General features: G+C 47.6%; 1 protein-coding gene across 1 annotated transcript; it reads left to right on the top strand.

The window, feature by feature from the left end:
* The first annotated feature begins 406 nt into the window (after positions 1-406).
* On the top strand, positions 407-17,341 carry LOC124466964 (3-hydroxyisobutyrate dehydrogenase, mitochondrial-like). The gene is made up of 8 exons (XM_047018963.1): positions 407-514; positions 1,472-1,632; positions 1,795-1,904; positions 2,146-2,267; positions 10,816-10,949; positions 11,155-11,231; positions 15,324-15,480; positions 15,667-17,341. The coding sequence occupies exons 1-8, from the start codon at positions 445-447 to the stop codon at positions 15,823-15,825; spliced, it is 990 nt and encodes a 329-aa protein (XP_046874919.1). The 5' UTR covers positions 407-444; the 3' UTR covers positions 15,826-17,341.
* The last annotated feature ends 6,122 nt before the right edge of the window (positions 17,342-23,463 follow it).

Genomic DNA, 23,463 nt, shown 5'->3' with positions numbered 1-23,463 from the left:
GGACCAAATTCATGCCTGATTATTGTTTAAGTGAACATTTAATCATTAATCAAGAATTTACAGTAGCTGCATAATAATACACTAACTCTAAGGGCTAGCTTCCTTCTCCTGTAAACTGGTGCTTTTTCAATAGTGTACTTTTATAATCTTTATGTAATTGAATACTTTTGGCTAACTAAATAACGTTGTATAATGTTATTCTGAACAGTGGAAGCAATAGACTGAGCACATGAGTTTATTAGCTGCATGTCCCGCACTGTAACTACATGGACTCTAATAAGCGAGATAACACAGGATGTTCCGCCTTTATACGATTTCCATTGGATACAACACTCGGTGGATAGTTAGGATTGGCTCAAATAATCGTAACTCCTAACCACCTCCCCTTTACTTCCTGTCTTGACAGCTGCTGTCACTGAACGCCGAGGTCAAGGGGAAAGAAGCATGGCCGCCTTGTTTAGAGGGTCTCGGAATTTATTGCAAAGGTGCAATAAACATGTCGACCTGGTGCTCGGTAAAGTATAGTCTCATTTGTCCATACTCCATTGATTAGTGTGCCTAATGTTTGCAACAACACGGGATAAAGGCATTCGAAATATCAACCTGCTTTCCTTAAGCTAACGTTGCCTAGCATAGCCTTGTCTGAAGATAATGGCAATACTGTCTGAAAAAAATCTTTGTCGACCACCAACTGCGTATTTCTTTAATGCATTAGCTGAAGACAATGTGGTATTCATCTGACGCAAATGAGATTCGAGCATTGGCAGTGAACTAATTGCATCTTGCTAATAGAGTTTGACAATGCATTTAGCCAACAATTGGATTCCCTTAGCTGGCCATGCCTCAAATCAGTAGTTTGCAATTCCCTATTGGCTTATGCATTTATTGTAAGTCAGATTTCATGTAGATAAACATAACTGTTGTTCTTACTCTAACTTAGTTTTCCACATTGATTGCTAAGATACTAAGATCCCTTTAAATCACATAATAATTACAACCAGTCTCACAACTGCATAACCTGACATGCCTATGATGAAACCTACACGAAAAGAGCATGCTGTGTAACTGAGTGAAAGCAGTTGTGTACAGCTTTTACATAATATCTCCGCGTCCAAAGATCGCCTGAGTGTTCAGGCTTCAGGGGAGTACAGATTTCAGTTAAACCGGCTCAGACTAAAATTAGTATGCACCGCTAGTCAGGCCTGCTATCAGCTCATCAGAATGTGGTGGGCATGGAAGCATGATAATATGATGACCTACTGGGAATCCTGACCAACGGCACAGTCAGAAGAACATAGAAAAAGAACGTTCCATTGTCAAGGCTGTGTTAACAGGGGTGCAAGGTTGTTGGTGTGTGTCGTGGTCACACTGCAACAATAAAGTCCCCAAGTCTATTTTTATGAAATTGTACAATAAAAAAAACATTGTAGATCTGACTTGGCACCTAAAATTCTTCCTCTTTCCTCTCAAGTGGCAAACAGGTCAATGGCCTCTAAGACTCCGGTAGGCTTCATCGGCCTGGGGAACATGGGAACTCCCATGGCCAGGAACCTTCTGAAGCACGGCTACCCTGTCATCGCCACCGACGTTTTCCCAGGGTCCTGCAAGGAGCTGCAAGACATGGGCGCACAGGTAGTAAACAGTACAGAATGGCTATCGATGTCTTGGCTTTTCTGTATGTGTGTTTATTGTTGCCATCTCTGCTCGTTTTCCAAACATGTTTCTCAATGTCTGTTGTTGTTGTTGTTTATCACTCCTTTCTCTTCCATCTCCTGCCCCCTCCTAATATTTCAGATCCTGGATGCCCCAGCAGAGGTGGCCGACAAGGCTGACAGGATCATCACCATGCTTCCCTCCAGTCCCAATGTCATAGAGGTCTACACCGGCCCCAACGGCATCCTCAAGTAGGCATCTCTCCCTCTCTGTCCACTCTCTTCAGGTCCCTGTCCTCATCTGGATGGAATCCCTCCAGACGCTGGCTTAAAAAAAAAACAGTCACTGATGACGGTGATTGGCTTGAGGGACCACGCAGTCGTGTCGTCACGTGTTGGGCTTCCTCTGTTCTACCCACACGCCGACTTTGACCACCGTTCTTCTTGGTGCTGCTGGATCTGTGATGTGCGCATTTCCCCTCCTCGTCCTCAGGAAGGTGAAGAAGGGAACGCTGCTGATCGACTCCTCCACCATTGACCCCGCCGTCTCCAGGGAGATGGCCCTCGCCGCTGAGAAGATGGGCGCGGTGTTCATGGACGCCCCCGTGTCGGGAGGTAAGCAAAGAAAACATCACCACATCGTCAGGGCAGGACTCCGACTGGGCTCCCAATAAAATGGCCTTGTTTCCAGTCCTCTAAGGAGGAGATCATTCTTCTCTGTTTGTGGAGGAACTCGGTTCATGTAGAACCATGATAGCGGGAAAAATCCACACTGAAACATCTCTCTAACTACCTGTTGGAAAACATTTCAAATAGAAGATTCTGTCTTTTGTCTCTTTTTTCCCCTCACTTCCTCTTGTGTTCTGGGAAGTGTTCATCTGAACAGACCCAGACACACGAGCAGCAATGTAAACCATGTCCTGTAGCTCTAAATATAAACACGTCTCTATGTACAGTATCTATAAATAATTTATGGCTTTATGTTTTTATTGTTTATTACATGCAGGCTATAGTTCAGTTAAAAAATGACATGTTATTGGTGTTAGAATACTGATCATTTTGGTGAAGAAGACTGCCCAACAATGTCCATGACTACGCTTTAAAGAAGCATGCTAGGTGCTGTTTGTTTTCTGATATGTTCTTGTATTGGATATTGAATAGGGGTTAGTAGGACATGTTGTTGCTATGGAGTGGACTAGCCAGTAAGTTTGCTCGACGACATAGGCCCTGTGTTTTATTGCTGCTTCAGACTAAAGGCCTTAAAGGCAAGGTTAAGGTTTTAAGTCCTCATTATGTCTGTCTCAGAGCTCCCTGACAGTGCACAGGTCCAGCCGTCTCCTAATGGCTTGAGCCGCAATGGGGAATCCTGTGTCAGGGCTTTTGATGTTGATGGAGCCGTAATGGCGGGTGTCCCATATCCGTGCCTTTCATGTAGATAAAGAGACATAAATGAGAAAGAAGCTGCCCCACATGGCATGCAGTCCTGGGGGTGGGGAGAGATAAGAGAGGGGAGACACACAGCTGTAAAACTCCATCTCAAACCAGCCAGACCAACCTCCGGATGCACACACACACACTTGCATTATGCTGGCAATGCTGCAACACATTCCTTCTTACACTTGCAAAAAAGGAAGACCCATAAATGTATGCATACACGCACTATACGTAAACACACCATGTTTACTGGCTGGCGTCTCCAAGGCCGACGAGCTGTAGTCGGCGAGATCAGATCCTTGTGAATGTTTCCCAACTATTTTACTCCTTTACACACACACACACACCACACACCATACACCATACACACTTACCAGCCAGCCTGTGTTTACATACTGTGTGGTGGCCTGTAGTTAGTGTGCAGTGCTGTGTGAAGGCTTTCTCTCTCGTGGCTCTTAGCTAAGCCTGTTTTACTGTCCTGAGATGGACAATGATTTACCTGCTTCCTCTGGCATGGGCCCTGTAGACGCCCATATTCTCAACAACCCCTCCTCCAAATATCCACACACACAAACAATCCAGTCCACCATACTACCCCCTCAGGTACACACACACACGGCCCTTGTCTAACCCCCAAGACTGGGGATGAGATTATTCTGGTGAGGATAAACTGAACTTGGGAATAGAGAGGTCTGGAGGAGTGGGCCAAGGGTGAACTGGGGGTCAACCCTGTGGTTATGGCACCTAGACCTCTCTTTACGTTCCTCTAACTCTTTCCTGTTCTGTCTTCTTCACTTCCAACATCCTTGATGTTAAATGTGGTTCATCTGAATGGTGAACCAAGGTGGAAATGTTTGACAGACGGCCTCATCCATAACTTGGACAAGTTGCCACACACCTCACATAGTGAGTGTGTGTGTGTGTGTGTGTGTGTGTGCGCGCGGGAGGGGAATTTGCATGCTGTGTTTTGGCCAGGAGATGGCACCCTATCCAAATGAGGAACCATAGAGAACCATACAGAGGTGTGTGTGTGTGTGTACGCGTGTGTGTGTACGCGTTTGTGTGAGCAAGGAAGCGAAAAGCATGTGGACCCTTTGCGATCAGATGCATAAACCAACATAAGCAAACAAGGAGGTGGGGATGGTTTGCTCTGTCATCGTTTCTTCAGACACATCTTCATCAATGTTTTCACACAAGGATAGTAGGACATACATCGACACACACACATATATGGACACTCTTAATTGTCTCCCCTCCTCTCACACACACACACACACACTTTCATCTTAGGATTTTAGGGTTTCTATTGTTTTTAAATTTAGATTTTCTTTTGATATAAAAATGATTCTGTCTGGAGTGAGGTAGTTTATATTTATAATGTGAGAGTTTGTGTGTGGACGCTAGTGGCGTCCACCTCGTGTGCGTCACTAGGGGTTTGGCAGGCGCCCCTGGGGTCTGAGACGAAGAATAATAACCCTGTTAAAAAACGACAATCAAAAGAAACCTCATCCCTCGTTCCCTCTCTCTCTTTACCATTATTGGTGTCTCTCTCTCATTCACTGACCAGTTGCCTGGCCTAACCCTGCCTGACCCAGCTTTGTTCTGGCACACACACACACACACAAACAGACACACACTGTCAACAAGCAACTTACAGTGCGTGCACCCCCTCAAAGCCATACACACACACTTCCTGCTCATACACACTTTCATTCCCTCTCTTACACACTCACACACACACACACTCTTGTACCACTGTCTGGTGTCGTTAAAAGTGTCCACATGCAAACTAGACCCACAACAAAACGCTCTCTGACGTCACGCCCTTTGGGGTGTTGGCACGGCAATGGCAGAAATAGGAGCTCTGGCTAACAAGCGCCGGAATCGTTAGCAGTAATTACCCAGCATGCCTGCGTCTGCATGTCTTAGCCGGTGGTACGCCGCCACATCGCTAAACGGACGATGACTTTTGAAGGGTTTTAAAATAAAAATCTAAAGCTTGTATTGTTTCCCTACACTGGGAATTGGGATATCAGTGTTTGGGAGAGAAAGTGTGTGTGTGACAGAACTGCACAAACTCTGTTAGGACCGTGGGAGCGAGTGAGTGTGAGAGAGTGCACATGTATCGACTGAGCCACCAGCTGTATAATAATTTCTGGAATTGAATGTTGACGTTAGGATTCGTCCACGACCATTATGTGAACAGTAAATGTCTGTCTGTGTAATGTTTCAGGTGCTGGTGTGCGGCTTTGTGGAGAGTGACCCTCTATCCAGTCCAATGCAGCCCTTCATAAGTTATCTCAAACAACACAGTAGCTTTAGGCTACCAGGGGGAGTAAGGGTTAGGAATGAGAGGGGAATAGGGAAATGAGAGGATAGGGAAGGAGAAGGGAGAGAGTAAGACAGGAGGAGGAGAAGGGAGAGAGTATGTAGAGGGAGAGAGGAGGAGGGAGAAGAAGATGGACAGAAGAAGATGGAGAGGGGAAAGGAGCGAGCAGGACGAGTGAGAGTGAAAAGGAGGAACACAGAGGGGGAGAAGGCCTGGCCTGCTGTCAGTGTTGATGACTAACCAGCATTAGAGAGACTGAGTAGATTAGCATAACAAGCACTTTACTGAGGGGTCCCCTGACAAGTGGGGGGGAGGATGGGGGGTGGGGGGAGCGATGGGGGAGTGGTGGTGAGTCACAGTTGGGATAGAGAGAGAGGGACAGTTGGGGAGGGAATCAGACAGGAAAATGGGGGGGGGGGGGGTAACTATATTGTATACTGTAGAAAAGGGATTTGGGGAGAACCAGGGGAACGGGGGTCTGAGAGGGCCAGGGTGTGATGTGAAGGGAGAACCAGGGGAACGGGGGTCTGAGAGGGCCAGGGTGTGATGTGAAGGGGGGTGGTGGTCTAGTCTGATCCCCAGATGGGAGCAGACCCACAGCAGCTGGGGAACTGGCCCACTGACTGACTGCCTGGGTGCCTGTGTGCGCTTGTATGGGGTGTAAATGTCAGCTGGTTGATGCACCAGTCTTGCTTATAAGGCTCTCTGTCCATCAAATGCTCTCAAAGCAACCCAGCATGTCACTCATCTCAGATATGTCGGACTCACTGTGTTTGTGTGTGTGTGTGTGTGTGTGTGAAGTCACTCATTAACACGTTTTTCTTCAGAGCAGCGGGGATTGATTGTGGATGTCTGTCTCCCTCTCTGTGTTCTGGCCGTTGACCACACTCCCCTGTGGATCTCTCCAGCGTCTGACCAGTACCACCATGACTATCAGGATATAATAATGATGTGGATCAGGGCTGTGGTCACTGGGGGGTGAAGGGGGGATTGGCATGTTTGTGACTAGGATATTGACCGAGATTAGCAAGTATTTTAGTATAGTTATAGACAATTCTCTTTCTGTAACACTCGACGCTTGGCAGTCATTTTTTCTCATGGGTTTTCTGGTGTTTCTGTGTGTGCGCAAAAAGGTTCTCATGGCCCACGCTCATAAACTCCTCAGATAAAGACTCTGTTTTTAACATAAAGGAGAGGCATTAGTGAAACTGGCAGACAAACTGTTGAAAGTGCTGTTTTTTTATGTGCCAGTGTGAGTGATTTGGGTAAACGCTCTCTCCCCTCAGCATTTCATTTTGTTTTCACTTGATATCCGTCAGGCTTTTACGAAGCTTGTTTGGGGTTTTTAATTTGTTTGAGAAAATATCTCCATGTCATTCTAGTGCCTGGCCACGTATGGGAGTTGGCTGTAAACATTCAGTCTCGGTTAAGATTCAGGTCGAACCGTGCAGAGTCCCACTCACCGCATGGTCTTTTCTCTCAGGAAGGAGTCGGTCACTTCCAGTGAGCTCCGGGTAACCTGTTTGATCTGTAGTCAGTATATACTTCAATACAACCCCTCATGTACAGGTACACAAAACACTGGCTCTTTTGAAAGTATCTATGTGTGTGTAAACAACGTGTGCTTTAAGTAAAGGGATATTAACTTAACAAGTACTCTGTAATCATGTATGGATACTAATATTAAGAGATCGGCCTAGTCCTGGAGTTTCTGTTGAAGGGTTTCTTTTTATGGACAATCCAAGGGAACAGAGCTGTGCTGAAGCACATCGTCAACTGGATCATTCCCTACTAAGGCGTGGGAACTGCCTCCCGTGTGTGTTTGTTTGTGTGTGTGTGTGTGTGTGGTGTGTTTGTTCAGCCTCATATTCACAAATGTAGTTTCATTTAAAGCCACCACCAATAAAAGTGGCTGCTGCTTCACACGGGCCTCGTAACCCAGGGAGACGTCCTCAGAAGCAGCGCCTGACGTCTCTGAGGCGGCCAGCTCGGGCTCCGCACCTGTCTGCCGTCCTCGCGCACGCACACACACACACACGCTAACACAGCCACACAACCACACGAACACGTGCACACAGACCGCTTCTAAATGGACTGAAGTTAAAAGGACGACAGCGCCATAATGAATCGCTTCGCTTGATTATTTGACTGTAATGAAAAAAGTGCTAATTAATTTTGTGCTTGTTACAAGGGGACAGAAACCATATAGCTCCATCAGATCTCCCCCCCCCCATAGGCAAACACACCACCTAACTCCTGTATGCTCATGCTTTTCTCAGTTGTATTTTTCTTTTTTGTATCTTCATCAAAGCTTAGTGCTGAAAGCAGTAATACCCAACACGTCGGCATATTCGCGCACACACAATGACGGTGTACCATGTTCAATTGGAGAATTGTCCCTGGCTCTGCTCCCGATTCTCTGGGCCCTAAAATGGTGGCGCTGTTCATTAACCCTCATGCCAGTTCAGCGTGGTCCAAGCGTGGTTGAACCGTGGTCAGACTGGTGGTACTGTGCCTCAGGACTGTGTGGTAGCCAACCATAACGTGTCCCTGGATGCAGATGAGAAGGAGCCTGCCGTTTCCCAAGGGAATCGTTCCCCAAAGGAGACAAGGAGACCAGAGTTGCAATATATATATTTTTTCTGCTGCCATCTTCTCCATCCCTTGCTTCTCCCTCCCCCCCCAGCTCGGTCGGGTCTCTCTCTCTCTCTCTTCCTTTTTCCATCCCTCCCCCCTGTTGTGTAGAGATGGTATTGTCTCGTGTAGGATCTGCATAGACGTATACCTGCTCTACGACAATTACATGTGTTGAAACGTGCCAGCTCCTCCACTCCCTCTCCATCTCTCACCCACCTACAGAGCACACAGGTTTGATTCCCCCCTCCCTGTCCCCCTGCCTGCATGGGTCCCTGTCCCTCCCCTAGGGGGCGACGCGCGGTAACGCCGCGTTAACGACCCGGTGGTGTCGGCCCAGTCGGGATGGATGAGCTGGTGCTCCCAGCGCTCCGGAGACTCATTAGAATTCTGGTCGAATCTGTCTTCTGACAGGACCGTCCGGAGCACAGCACGCCCCCTCCTCGTCCTCCCCCGCACACACACGCACAGACACACACACACACACAGACACACTCACACAGACACACTCACACACTCCCCCTGTGTTATGCTAATGACGTGTTGTTCTTCCTGCACAGCGGTGATCTTCCATCATTTCCTGTCTCTGCTTATAGAAATCCACTACAGATCATAAGCGCATATTATGGGTGATTAGTTAATTTGAGAGAGGGAGGGAGAGAGAGAAGGGGAGAGAGCGGGGTGTAGAGAGCGGGTCTTTCTTTTTCCTTCTCTCTTTCCCTCTCCCAGTCCCATTCTCTTGCTTTTCTTTCTATCTCTAACTCTCCCTTTCTCCTTATCTCTCTCTTTGTCTGAGTGTAGAGATGTGTATTGATCAGCATGTTGGCTGTGTTATCAATAATCTCCTCTTTAGTGATCCAGCTCACGGGGATCTCCACTAATGAACCAGCACGGTTGTCACACAACTTTGGTCGTGTCAGCTGTACAAAGTGTGTGTGTGCGTCTGTTGGAGAGAGCAGGATGCATTTCTCTGTAGTATATCCCTTCTTTTCTTTCCTCTTAGACCGTGTGTGTGTGTGTGTGTGTGTGTGTGTGTGTGTGTGTGTGTGTGTGTGTGTGTGTGTGTGTGTGTGTGTGTGTGTGTGTGTGTGTGTGTGTGTGTGTGTGTGTGTGTGTGTGTGTGTGTGTGTGTGTGTGTGGGGGCGTGCGTGTGGGGGCGTGCGTGTGGGGGCGTGCGTGTGGGGGCGTGCGTGTGGGGGCGTGCGTGTGGGGGTGTGTGCGTGTGGGTTGTGTGCGTGCGCGTGTGTGTGTTGACCATATGTATACATGATCTGTGTGTCTGTTAAGCGCATGTGTCCCGTGTGTCACTGTGGTCCACAGGCAGCTGCTGCAGTGTGGAGTTTGGGTTGATTATGTGGCCCTAATGATGCAACGACAGCTCAGCACATACACACACACACGCACACGCGCACACACACGTAGAAACAGACATGGACGCACTGCGGCATCACACACTGACAGCAGCAGCTAATTAGGGAGAAGAGAGAAGGGGAGAGAGGGGCTGATGTATATATTCATATGCTTCTGGACCACAGCGAGGTACAGTAGATCCTCTCCTGTTCTGTAGTTCAGCTCATCTCTCTCTCGCTCTCTCTCCTTCTCGCTCTCTGCTAATCCCTGTTTAATTATTAACAGCAACATTATTAGGCCTTCACCATAAAGCTGCCTTTCATTAGAGCTACACAGCACCCTGAAGAGCAGACACACAAACAACATACACAAACAACACACAGACAGACAAAGAGCTGTGTGCTCACTCTGATCTTTTACACACAAATGGGTGACCTTTACTGAAGCCCACTACGTTGGTCAGCATGAGGTGCCCCATGTGTCGCATCACTGTCCCCAGATACTACTGGACCCACTGAGGTACAAGAGAGGATGCATACATTCAGCTCCATCTTAAACTGGTACCCTTTACAGATACAGTTACCATTTGTGTGAAGTGTCCGATAAAATATTTACTTGTGCCTCTAACAATGGGTCTGTTTAGTCAGTGTGTATATCTGTTATGGCCTGTGTGTGTTTCTCACTGTGTGTTTCTGAAGGTGTGTTAATGTTTAGGGTTAATCGATGGTGCGTTAAGAGGGTGGGACCGTGGCAGATGAGATTTGGGCACAAGTGGCCCCAACCCCGTTTTCTTCTTAACCGTTTTATTTCTCCGCTAATCGGGCACGTAGTCGGCCATCTATCTGCTCCATCAGGGTCCGTCAGCACCCCTTCAGGGGGGCGTGGAGATCCCTGCTAAAACACGGCACGCTCCTTAAGCCATCGGGCAATGGGAGGGATGCCTAATTGAACATGATAAAGTGTAAAGTTAATTACCCCTCAAGCCTGTCACCAATACCCCCATGGGGTGTGTGTGTGTGTGTGTGTGTGGAGAGGGGGGGGGGGTGTGGCCCCAGGCACAGCTGTTGGCCTGTGTGAGTGAGGACAATAGCAAACTCTCCCTTGGGGGTCGTGTGGACCATGATAGGAACAATCGGCTTTTAAAGACACCCCAGTCTTTTGAATGCCCCCTCTCCTAAACACTGCTGTCCCACCATAGTGTGTACACACACACACTCATACCCATAGCTAGGTTCTGTGATGGCTGTTCCAGCGTTTTGGAGAAGTTCATAGTTGGGAAGATATGCTTTCTGTTATTTCAGGATACTAGTGGTATTCAGTCAATCCCTACCCTGCTATCCATTAATCTGTGTTCACGGAAGAATAACACTGTTTGCATGTGTGTGTGTGTGTGTGTGTGTGTGTGTGTGTGTGCAGGTGTAGGAGCTGCCAGCCTGGCCAAGCTGACCTTCATGGTGGGGGGGCTGGAGGAGGAGTACCAAGCTGCCCAGGAGCTCCTCACCTGCATGGGAGCCAATGTGGTGTACTGTGGCCAGGTCGGCACCGGACAGGTATGACCACACACACACACACACACACCGTGTGCCTACTCTCTGTCTCACCATGTATGAGTCCACATCCAGACGTTCTGGTATCTGGCCTCCCATAGAAGGAACACTCAGGTCAACAAGGGGAAGCAAAGGATGGTCCTCTGGACACACATACCATTGAACATGTGTGTGAGACATGTGACCGTCAGTGTCCTCTGTCCTCCAGGCAGCCAAGATCTGCAACAACATGCTGCTAGCAATCGGGATGATCGGAACCGCTGAGACCATGAACCTTGGCATCAGGTACACTTGGTGTGTGTTTGTTTGTGTGGGGAGTGATTTGGGCTGGGAGGGGTGTAGAGGGGTCAGCCCAGCCCCCTTGCAGACCTGTCATTGGTGGAGTGAGACGGATGAGGGGGCGGAGACTCTCATTTACATCCCCTGATTGAGCTCTCAGTGGGGCCAAGTCCTACCCTGCCAATGAACATTAGTCAAAAACTACACGTCCCATCAGGCACCACTGTCTAATGGGGTTCAGACCGAGCTGTGTATATGGAGTATTTCTCGAAACCTCAGTCTTTGCGTGCATGCTTCTCAGACAATTCATCCCTTTTATGTTGGAAGTCTAGACAGTGACTCTGTTGAATGGAGTTCGGTCACTCTTATCCTTTCATGAGAACTACACATCCCATCATCCTTAGCAATATTGGCGTAGCTGTTGGTAATGTGGATGCGGCTCATTATTCAAGGATGCTTAGTTAGCTTATTCCACATCTTAAGAAACATGCAGCTTCTTGGGTGCGGCTCTGTGTAGCTTTGTGTTAGCTTTAGAGAGTGTGTGCGCTTGTAGATGCGTTTGTGTGTGTGTGTGTGTCCATAGTGCAGCTGTATTAGTGCGGCTGATTTATCTGTGCCGAGACGGAGAGGGAAAATTGGCATGAGCGTTCGGGCATAAATCCCCCCACCAGGCCTCTGAAATATGGAGGCATTACAGGAGCAACACAGATTTACACACTGCCACAGTGTTTCTGCTACACGCACACACACACACACTCACACACTCACTCAACATTTAGAAGCAATATCATAGATCGTATTCCATTCCATCTCCGTTAATAGCAAAAAATAGTGGCCATTGAAATTCCTAATATTATGTTCAGTACTGTTGTACAAATTACAGCCGGTCGTCCTCTGACTTGAGCGTATCGTTTGGAGCCGTGGTGTCTGTGTGTGTTTTCCCTCCTCCTGACTGCTCCATCTCTGGGGCTTCATTAGGAGGACTGACAAAGACAGTCATCGTTTAGAGAGCCGACACCCGTAAATCTCCCACGCTGCATTGCGGCCCGGGCGCCTTATGCAGAATGGAGCGAGCGTGCACACGCACAGGAGGAGGACGGAGCGCTCCCAGCCAATTTACAGGGAAACGGCAATAACATTTTATCATGCCGTAGTAGGGCCTGATAGAGCTGCCCTTTCCTCAATACCTGTCCCCCCTCCACACACATATACACACACACACACACACACACACATACAGGCTCACACACACACACACGCTCACACACACACACACGCTCACACACACACACACAGGCTCACACACACACACACAGGCTCACACACACACGCTGCCTGTCCTGTCCATGCTGCTAATTTGTTGATCTCAGATGGAAGCTTGGCCGTCTCCGACAGAGCATGACGTTCCCTTTGAGCAGGGAATGGCCCCGCATGACAATTATAATGACGCACACACTCTCTCACACACACACGTACACCTCCTCTCTCTCTTTCTCTCTGAGTTAATTCCCTTTTTCTCTCCTCCCTCGATTCCCTTTCTATCAATTTCATCCCATTTTTATCCCATCCATTTTTTCTGTCCACCCCCCCCTCCTTCTCTCTCCCTCTCACCTCACTTTGGTGTCACTTCAGTATGCTTTCAGTCAGCTGCAGGCAAGGCTAGCCCTGATGTTAACGATGCAAATGAAGGGCGGAGGCGGAGAGACCCAGGGAGAGACTGAGGGAGAGAGACGGAGGCAGAGAGACTAAGCTTAAGAGCTTATGGTTCACCTTGTACGCTCATATCCATGTATTTAGTTATGGGCATATTTACACAAACACACAAGACCCCTTATACTGTATAAACGCACAGATCTGAGAAACACTGAGTTGAGTGCCATATAAGGTCAGACCAGGGCTACACACACACACACACTTTACCCCCCGCTTTGTGAATTAGATTGCAGGCATATGTTCCAGATGAAGATTAAAGTTGGGTGATAAACGCGCTTGTTACCTCTTAAATGTAATGGTAAATGCGTGTGCGTGAATGTGTGTGTGTGCGAGCGCTCGTTAGCTGTTTAATGTAATCATAAATGTGGAGCACGCTTCCTCTCCCGTGGCTTCCAGGCTGGGAGGAGAGGCTGGGCCCAGTGGTCATGAAACAGACAGTTAATATCACTCCAAATGAACTCCACCTGCTTCAGTCCCACATCACTCCGCATCACGCCCTCCCTGCCTCTCTCTCTCTCCTCTGCTTTTCCACCCTCTTTCTCTCCGTCTTCTCCCTGTTTTTTTCCTGTTTTCTTTTCTTCCCTGTGATGGCATCGCTCCGCAACACGTTAGTGTCTCCGTTTGGTTTCCTCCGTGTCAATCTTGTTAAAGCGTGACGTGTCCTCTTCTCCACGCAAATTACCTCTGCCGAAGAGCAACACTGGCGCAGAAGCTAATAACTGTGTGTGTGTGATAGGAAAGGGAGCTCGGGTTCATTGATTTATCATTAAACAGGATAACAGCTCCCGTCAGCGTCTCTGGTCGCTATAACAAATGATCTGTGCGCTCGGACGCGCTTTATTGTAGCACAGCCAGTAACCTTTTCAGCTGCTGACCCAGAACACAGGGAGGGGCTGTGTGTGTGTGTGTGTGTGTGTGTGTGTGTGTGTGTGTGTGTGTGTGTGTGTGTGTGTGTGTGTGTGTGTGTGTGTGTGTGTGTGTGTGTGTGTGTGTGTGTGTGTGTGTGTGTGTGTGTGTGTGTGTGTGTGTGTGTGTGTGTGTGTGTGTGTGTGTGTGTGATGGGGAGGGGAGGGAGGGGGGATGAACGATGTCAAACATATGTCCCCTTGAGTCCTGAGACAGGGAGGTGTCTGCTAGGCCAGCAGGAACACATAGGAAGAGGGGGAGGAGGAAGAGGGGCGGATGAGTTGGTGCGTGCGTGCATGTGTGTGTGTGTGTATAGGAGGGCGGGTGGCAGGGCAGTATACAGACAAACTGAAAAAGCCATCATGAGTGAGACTTCATAAAAAAAAACAAGCAAACACACTGTCACTTATCCCACATTTCCAAAACAGTCTGTAAACGAGAGAGAGAGAGAGAGGGAGGGAGAGAGAGAGTGTGAGAGAGAGAGAAAGCACCCGAGACAAAGAGAGTAAATGTAATTCCCAGCCTTAATTAGTTAGTAGACAGCTAATAAACTCCTTGTGGCAGTAATGGTAGAATGAGAGCCAGGTGGAGAGATGGAGGACGAGAGAGGGAGAGATGGCAGAGGCAGGGAGGCCTCTGGCCTTAAAGACCCATGATGGTTTAATAGTCATATTGAGAGCAGAATAGAGTTCCAGGCCTGTAAGCTATAGCAGTCTGTGGCTGGCAGGGCTTGATGTGGTCAACTTAACACTGCCCTTTAAACTGTTAATACAGCAGCAGCGACATGCAGACAGACGGACAGACACAGGCTCCAGGCACACCCTCTCTTGGGCTGAGCGCTGGCCGGTGCTCAGCTTGTTCTGCCCCTGAACCAGGGTCGGTGTGTTGGATGGAATTGCATGTTTTGTACTCGCTATCCCGATTTGAATCCGATAGCACACATGGACAGATACACACCTCGTTCAAGGCGCAGCCCTCATTAATGCTACTAGAACACGGACACTCTGACAGGGAGCTCATCTGAATGTACGCTTCTCATTTATTCTCCTCTCCTTTTTTTCTTTTTTGTTATCTGGTCCTTTTGGCAGCAGATTGCTATGGAATGGAAATGGGATGGGGGAGGGAGTATGGGAGTGTGTGGCCATGTGTGTGTGTGTGTGTGTGTGTGTGTGTGTCAGCTAGGTTTATGGCCCCCTGTGCTCCTTAACCACTTGTCCTCCTCTCTTCATGAACGATGGATGATGAAGGATAGATGTCCTGATAAACATCAATACTGCATTAGCCGGTATTACCAGCTCTTAGCCATTAACTCTGAGGGATGGACCTGGACACAGGCACAGGGTTCAGCATAGGTCAACACCACGCTATCTCCTGTTCTCTCTCTTTCCTTTCTAGCTCACTCTCTTTCTTCCCTCTCCCCCCCCAATACATACGGCCCAGTTCATCTCTTTCCACTGACCTCTCCTCTCCTCCTGTCAGACTGGGTTTGGACCCCAAGCTGCTGGCTCAGATCCTCAACATGTCGTCAGGCAGGTGTTGGTCCAGTGACTCCTACAACCCGGTGCCTGGCGTCATGGAGGGAGTACCCTCGGGCAACAACTACCAGGGTGGCTTTGGCACCACGCTCATGGCAAAGGTCTGGTCCCTTCACCTAACCCTGCTGACTTCCAACCTCCTTTCTCGTTCGCTATCTCTGTCTTTATCTCTCATGCTTCTCTTCCTGAAAAAAATTATATATGTCATTCTCTCTTTTCAAATGTGCATACTGTATTTATAAGTATGTGCACATATAATGTCCTCCTTATCACCGTCTCTCTTGTAGGACCTGGGTCTGGCCCAGAACACTGCCACCAACACCAAGACCCCCGTCCCCCTGGGCTCGCTGGCACACCAGATCTACCGCGTCATGTGTGCCCGCGGCTACGCTAACAAGGACTTCTCATCCGTCTTTCAATTCCTGCGCGAAGAGGAGGGGCAGTAAGGGGCGATGTACCAACACCCCCCCCCTCCCCCCCAACCAACCACACCCCTTTCCCCATCCCAACCAATGGAGATCACCCTAAGATTTAGCACAGATCTACGGACAGAAATGACTACAAAGGGATTATAGGATGATGATAGTTTAAGATGGGAAAAGGTTTAACTGGCCTTAGATCAGTGTCTATGAGGTTATCTTTCTCCCCGTCGCCCGTACCCCTTCCTAGTCCAGGATCAGTCAGGTGATGTGGGGGGTTTGGGAGGGCCGCTGTGGGGTCCCACTCAATGCAACGTGTGGTGTGGCTGTTTAGAGGTTTATGCTACGGTTGACAGAACAGATTATGTACATCAGTTGTACTTCCTGTTCTTTGTGTTTGTTTGACTGGGATTTTGCCTGTTACCCGCGTGAAACTCAACTTGCCTCTTAGTCAGACGTAAGAAGAAAAAAAATACACAGAGAGAAAAGCTGCACCCCTCAGTCGTCGAGCTAGTTCAACGTTGACATATGAGTTGTTTTGGGGTGATTTAAAGATTGAGTTATGAATGTCGATCAAGATTATGAAGAGTTCATGAATAATATGCAAGAGTATAATTGCCAGCTCTCCAACTAAGGACTATATCTCTCATACCTGCCAACACACACACACACAAACAGTGTTACACCTGGTCACCAAATGCCCATTCTACAGGGTCATAGTTTCTCTCACTAAGTCACTCATCTATTTTTAAGGAGCGGGGTCTGAATTGAATGGGAAGATATTAGTATTGACTGAATGTTTGTTTATTTTGCATCCATATAATTATCTGATCATGAACTTGTTTTACGCTCCATGGTGTTTGTTTTTGGCACGACCAACACTTGATCACCACAATCAACACTTACTGGATAGGTCACTTCCACACTTGACGTACTGTGAGATGTCATTGCCTGCAGCTCCTGGGTCACCTTTGCACTCTGACCAATGTTTGCGGTGCAGGGCTAGTGAATCCTTCGATATACCTCCTTAATGTAGTTTACACACTCTTAACATACCTCTACTCTGCCTATTACACCTCTTTAGGTTCAGTTACCGGTTTTTACTTCCTGGTTTTACTTACTTACAAATGTCAGTTAAAAAATATCGCCTTCACCACTGCTCCAAACCTCTCCTATCATGCCAGCTTAACATTTGCGATCCTCTTTCTGTTCTGTCACTCCCCCATGTCCTCTTTCTCTTCCAGTTCCTCCCTCTCTCCTTATCTTTGTCTCTCTTCCTTTATCCTTTTATTCCCTGTCTTTGTCCTCTCTCGCTCCCTGAGCCCATGAAGCATGTCTGCATAAAGCGCCACTGAGGGTGGGCCCAGCTTGACCCTGTGTCCATGTACATAATGTATATTTCTTTTGTTTGCTGTATTAAGGAGAATCAGAGTTGTCGTCACGGTTTGTTATTTTTTTTGCTGTTAACTGGTACATTTGTGGAGCATCTATCTCTTCTTGGTCTCTGTTCTGTTATAAAAAAAATAAAAAAGAATGGACCTACTCTCCAGAATAAGAGAATGTTCTTTCAATATCAACACTGTCCTGTCCTTTTGTTGCTGCTGTAGACAGTATGTCACTAAGTAAGTTGGAGTTGAGATGTTTTGTTGGTTGGTTTCCTTGCCCTTCCTCCCAGAAGTCCAGATCTAGTTGATGGTGCCAGGCTGTAGTTCACCAGCAACGACCTTACTGACATGCATTCTAACACAAACACATCAACAGGATGTATGGAGGGGGTATGCTGGTGTTCCATTGGTCGTATTCAGTTAGGTAGTGCACTTGTATGTGTTTCAGTTTGTGTCTGCCAGTGCCCTGTCTGTACCCTGTGTGTCTGCCAGTGCCCTGTCTGTACCCTGTGTGTCTGCCAGTGCCCTGTCTGTACCCTGTGTGTCCCAGTGCCTGGTCTGACCAGGAGTGTGCTACCAGCCCTGTGGTTGGCTGTTGTTCCCTTGTCCCTCTAAAGCTCTTCAGCAGAACCTCATATAACGCCCAACGTCAGCCAGGGAGAAATAGAAGCACTAATCTCAGAATGATGCCCTTATTTCCATCATTACAATGAAATGGGCAAGAAAAAAAACAATTACGGTTTTGTTTTATTTATTTTTTGGGGTTGGTCTTTTCTTTTTTTTCCTTTAATGTTTTATTGAGTTGGTGCTGTCTTAAGTGCTTGTCGGGTGCATGTAGCAGACTGTGGCTAGCCATGATGGTGAAACGGTGGTGGCATTACCTCGTGACTCAATCTGATGAAACGTGGAGGACTCATCATTTTCTCAAAGCTCAAGAGTCTACCTACAGCAAACCTGTTTATATTACGTTTTAGTTTTCTTTAGAGGATAGATTAGGAAATGCATTTACATTTATTCATTTAGCAGACGCTTTTATCCAAAGCGACTTTCAAGAGAGAGCTTTACAAAGTGCATAGGTCACTGATAATAACAACAAGATAGCCCCACAGCATTGCGGGTAGTCAAAAACAAGAAGTACATATTGTGAACAACCAAAAAATAGTGCTAAAGGGAAGAAACCATAAGAGCATGTAGTTAAACAAGTTAAATTACACAACATTAATCTCTAAGTGCAGGTGTACCTGTAAAAAGCAATAAAAATAGGATTAACTAAAATAGAATACAACAGTTTAAACCAGCTACCACTAACCAACAAGAGCAACAGTCTAAGCAAGAGTCATTGTGATCCTTGAGGAGACTAGCACTAGACTAAATAACCAGTGGGTAGGCTATATTTCACTCTAAGGTGATCTTCTATGTGGGTATTTGGTTTAAGAGGAACTAACAGTCTTTGGTGGGGCCACCTAGTGTAGTCTTTAAAGTGCATTCACATTATGGATGATGGTTGAACCATATCTCCCAGACTGTCAAGTGTCTCTGTCATTCGACAGAGACTTGACCTCGGCTAACGCAGTCTTGTTTGTGGTCTCTCTCCCTGCGTATCTGATTCATATTTGGGTGTTTTAATTCGCCAGTGTTTATGAGTAGGCTGCTGAGCCGGCGGTTTCCCCATTAAAGGCGACTTGAAAGGATACTATAAAGAAGCCGCGGTGAGACGGGGCCGCGCTGACGTCTGTATGGGTAGCGACCGACTGACGGGCCGGCCAGTCTGAGAGCCTCACCCTGCGCCAGTCAACCAGTGACGGAACGCAGCACCATGCAGCCCAGAGAGCCGCTCCTTCTTGGTTTGGATCTTGTATTTACAGTCAAGCTATTCTACTGTTTAAACAGTAGTCTAGTCCTTCAGTTGACCTCCCTTACACAGCAAACATTACACATTTTTCACTAACATTGTAACATCAGATTTCTTTAACCTTGTATTTTTGAACCTATGAATTAAGCCTACAATCGCCGCTAACTAGAAGTATCTTCGTAGTCCTACTTGTGTCTGTCCAAAAGCCAGAATCATCTTCTGTATCCAGTCACGTGCTGTATTATAAAAGAAATGGCTCCAGAGCGCATACAAATATGGAAGCAAGGTAGTGGGACGAACCCTTATTTGTTGCCACTGTGATAAACCCCTGGGGCGACGACGTTCATTCTTTTCCCATTATAAGCGTTGGTGGATCCTCTCCGCGGTTTAATGGCACTCTTTAAAGCAGAGAAAGTGGAGACACAGCGAGGGGTGCACACGGCTGTTTAAGTGGCCTGTGATTCATATCAGACGTGTTAAAAGGCGCACAGAGGGTAAATTAGTGGCTGTTTATTAGCGGGAATAATGTCTCGCTCAGCGATGCGTATATCCTAAATAGACTCGCTATGTTGCGCGCGCTCTCTCTCTCGCTCTCTTTCCCAGTAGTGGGCTAACTTGAAGAAGGGGTGCTAACGATGTTTTAAACAAGCCCATGCCTCACATGAACACAACAATTGTAACATTCTGCCCTCGTGTAGGGTACCACACCTCATACCCACATACACCCACAATATTCTACCCCTCTCATTGACACCGCTTAGGTTCATTAGAGCAGAGCTGTTTAACAAAGACAGGTTGGTTCACAACATATCACTGGTGACAGTAGAACACACAACTCCGGCTAATTATCCCTATGGTGTCCTTATTATGATATGTATGAAGACATGGCAAGCTGCTATGAAGCATGAGTCTCTAATGCTACATATGAGGTCACCCCTCAACAACATGAGTAAACATCAGAGGAGGTCATATGTACCTGTCTTCGACTTCACTCCGTTATGCTCCATGGATCTGTCTCAGCCTCTCTCACCCCCTCACTCACCCCTGGTCTGTGTCTCCCCCTCTCATTCTTTATTTCCCTCCATCACTTTTTTCACCTTTTACCCTTTCTTTTCCTCTCCATCTCGCAGTCCCCATCCTACTCACCTTTCTCTTTGCAACCTCTTCATATGCAGTCTCTATTCTTTTCCTTTTACTGTTATGTCTCTCTTTCATTCTCTCTCTCTCTCTCTCTCTCTCTCTCTCTCTCTCTCTCTCTCTCTCTCTCTCTCTCTCTCTCTCTCTCTCGTGTGTGTGTGTCACCTGTGAGTAACGACAGGCAGAGGTCTCTATTCATCACCCTCTACTGCACATGCTCAGTAGCGCTTCATTATATTAATTACTCTCATTGGAAGAGTAATCATCAGTTCCACCAGAATCCATCTCATTGCGGTTCCCACGGCGACGAGGACCCGACCGCCGTTCGTACTCTAAATAATCACCGGTACCGGTAACGGGCTGGTTCCTCGTGGCCCCACCGGACCCACCGGGGTGGGCTGTAAATACCCAGGGGCATCGCTCCCATGAAGGAGCATCCATCTATGCCACAGCCCCAGGGAGGACATTAACCCTAACAACAGATTCAGGATCACATGTTATTTCATACCTCTAATGGTTGTGGTTGGCTACCAACCTTGGGTATTCTGATTACTGATCTGTGGCTGGTTGAGAAAACAGACACAGGGGGCCTCCGGTGTTGTTGTGTGTGGAGAGACTGTGACGCCTTACACAAAGCAAACGTACACATCCTAATCCAGTTAGGGAGCCTGCTCAATCAGGGGAAGATGTGGGAGCCCATTTCTAGAATGGCTGCATTCTTATGGCCTTCAAGATGGCCTCGCAGAGATGGAAGATGCTAAATGAAGATCTACAAAATAGAAATGCTACTATTTAGAGCGCCAAGAAAAAACATACTTATTTCAGGCACGCTAAACAGGAGGTGCAAAATGAGATCCTCACTAACAGAACAGCAGCTCCAAAGTACCATTCACTGTCATGTTTAAAGCTCTCTTCATGGTCAATTGACCCGATGCCTCATCCTTGTCTTTGCTAATTGAACATTTAGCGGGAGGGAGAGAGGAGCAAAAGAGAGAGGGGATAGAACGAGAGATAACACTGGAGAAGGGGAGGGGGTGGGCAAGCAGAGAAAGAGAGGGAAAGATCGTTTAGGAGGCAGAGGCCTCATTGATTAGGCGGTGAGCGGTGCAGTGTTTCTCTCTTGGATCTCAGACACATTAGAGCTACATAAACACCCATAATTGGTTGGTTTCGAGTGGAGGGGAGCAGAGCGGTGGCACTGTGAGGGACCTGGGTGTGTGTCTGTGTTCTGGAAAGAGGACGCGTCGCTCCGAGAGGGATTGAAGCCCAGATACCCATGGCAAGGGCCGTGTGGATGTGTGTGGGCTGGACCAGGGTGGGGGAGGGGAGAGCAGTAAATTGCTAATCTACAGGTATCTGATTGGCTGGGATGTCAAGAGAGAGACTAATTAAGTGTGGCCGAGATGTGAGTGATTCCCGACTTTATTTACTGTACTTTGGAGGCTCTGCGTTAGCCATGGTTTGCATGAGCCGCTTTGCTAGTGGACGGACTGGGAGGGAAAACAACGACGGGCGTGAAAAATCCAATTTAAAATGTTGGAATACCCCTTTAACATGATATCATTACAAATGCTATATATAATATATAAATCTAGGCTGGCAACCATATCCCAAGGTTTGGTCCACAGTGTTCCTGTGTCTGTATACACATCCCAGTGGGTGGAAGAGAATACCATGGGATGTTTCCTTCTGTACCTGAGCGCTGAATCCATCAGGCCATAATACCTCCTGACGGGGCGGAACTGCCCCTCCCCTGGGGTGCTGCGTCATGGGCCGAATGGAGCGCTCGCTGGACATGGAATGATGGCTTAGCTCGGCCTCTGTTGTCATCTCTAATCCTGTGCTGTCATCCACAGAGCTGAATCTTCATCTCTCTCTCCAGGCGTGCGCAAACAAACACACACACACACATATGCAACCCCACATCCACTGCTACACACATAGAAATGTGCTGTCACATACAGTATAACCAGTACACAAACACACACACACATATATATAGTCACACAGCCAATTCGGATGCTCTCTGCATCTACTTTGCTGAATCTCCATATCCTGTGTCGCTGGGTGCTAAGTCACCATTATGGCCTCTCTCATACACACACACAGGACGCTGTGGCCCCAGAGCACTGGGCTGTGGTAAGCAGGTAAATATAGAGAGGACAGGCTTTATTAGAATAGAAAAGGGCCTGCAGCAGTCAATACTAAACAAGAGGGATTGGGCCTGCGTCTTTCCTCCCCAGCTCAGGGACACTCGACTCTTCCAGGCTATTCCCAGCAGCGCCATGGCTTTCAGCATTCAGACAGACCAGACCACCGCCATTGTTCTCTCCCTTGTGCTGTCTCACATGGTCCATGTATGGGATTATATCTCAGTACGTGTGTGTCTAATGATCTCATGTATGGAAAAGGGGTGTTTGCATCACGTATTTTGTGTGTAACTGCCCTGTTTATTATTTTGTAATCAATACCCTGGAGTGTGTGAAAAATGAGGACTATGTTTTATATCCAGTCACCTCAAAATTACCTTTGGACATCACATACAGCACAACATCACCTTTGAATACCACACACACACACTTAATTGGGTAAACCAATCGCACAAAATTCAGAGAGTGAGACTGGAGGTCGTAGAGTCGTAGAGTGTGTGGCCGTGTCTCTGTGGACCCTGAGGTGCAATCTCTTCAGCAGTGTCACTGGCTGTGACACTGCTGAACAGTCTGGCCGTTCCCCCACGCCTCAAGCAGCCATTGATTGCGTCAACAACCAGACAGAGTAAGGGCCCGTCACACGAGTTCCTCCCTCCTCATTCCTTCTATCTTTCCTTCTCTCTCTCTCTCTCTCTCTCTCTCTGTCTCTCTTACTCTGTCACTGGATCAATATTGATTATTATCTTCAAACTGCCTGTCTTTGGGGTTTGAGTGCGAGGAGGTCCTGACGAGGTGTGGGGAGAGGAGGAAGAAGCGATTGAAAGAGAAAGTGGGAAGAGTCAGATAAAGGATGAGTAGGAGGGAAGATATTGATCTTTTCTTTGCGGGGGGAGGGGGGGGGTTATTATCGTGTCCCTTGTTTATGAATCTGGAAAAAGAGGGTATGGAGAGAGGAGGAGGAGTAAAACTGCTTCAGTGTTTAGGTGGAGAAAAGGAAGGAAGACGATTCTGTGTGCATCATGCACAGGGCATGTCTGTGCACGTTGCGTTCCTTATCATATGTTTAATTTACAAACACAAGAAAAATCACATTTCGAAAGAACTTTTCGAATTTCTTTGCATCAACAAGGCTTCTGGTCAC

Source organism: Hypomesus transpacificus, chromosome 4, assembly GCF_021917145.1.
Source record: "Hypomesus transpacificus isolate Combined female chromosome 4, fHypTra1, whole genome shotgun sequence".
Lineage (NCBI taxonomy): Eukaryota > Metazoa > Chordata > Actinopteri > Osmeriformes > Osmeridae > Hypomesus > Hypomesus transpacificus.
The sequence above is the reverse complement of the archived record's forward strand: the minus strand, read 5'-3'. Positions and strand labels throughout refer to the sequence as shown.

Coding starts and splice junctions, on each gene's coding strand:
- LOC124466964 (XM_047018963.1), top strand. CDS start 445: ATGGCCGCCTTGTTTAGAGGGTCTCGGAATTTATTGCAAAGGTGCAAT. Junction 1,633..1,794: donor TGCAAGACATGGGCGCACAG/GTAGTAAACAGT, acceptor CTAATATTTCAG/ATCCTGGATGCCCCAGCAGA. Junction 15,481..15,666: donor GCACCACGCTCATGGCAAAG/GTCTGGTCCCTT, acceptor TCTCTCTTGTAG/GACCTGGGTCTGGCCCAGAA.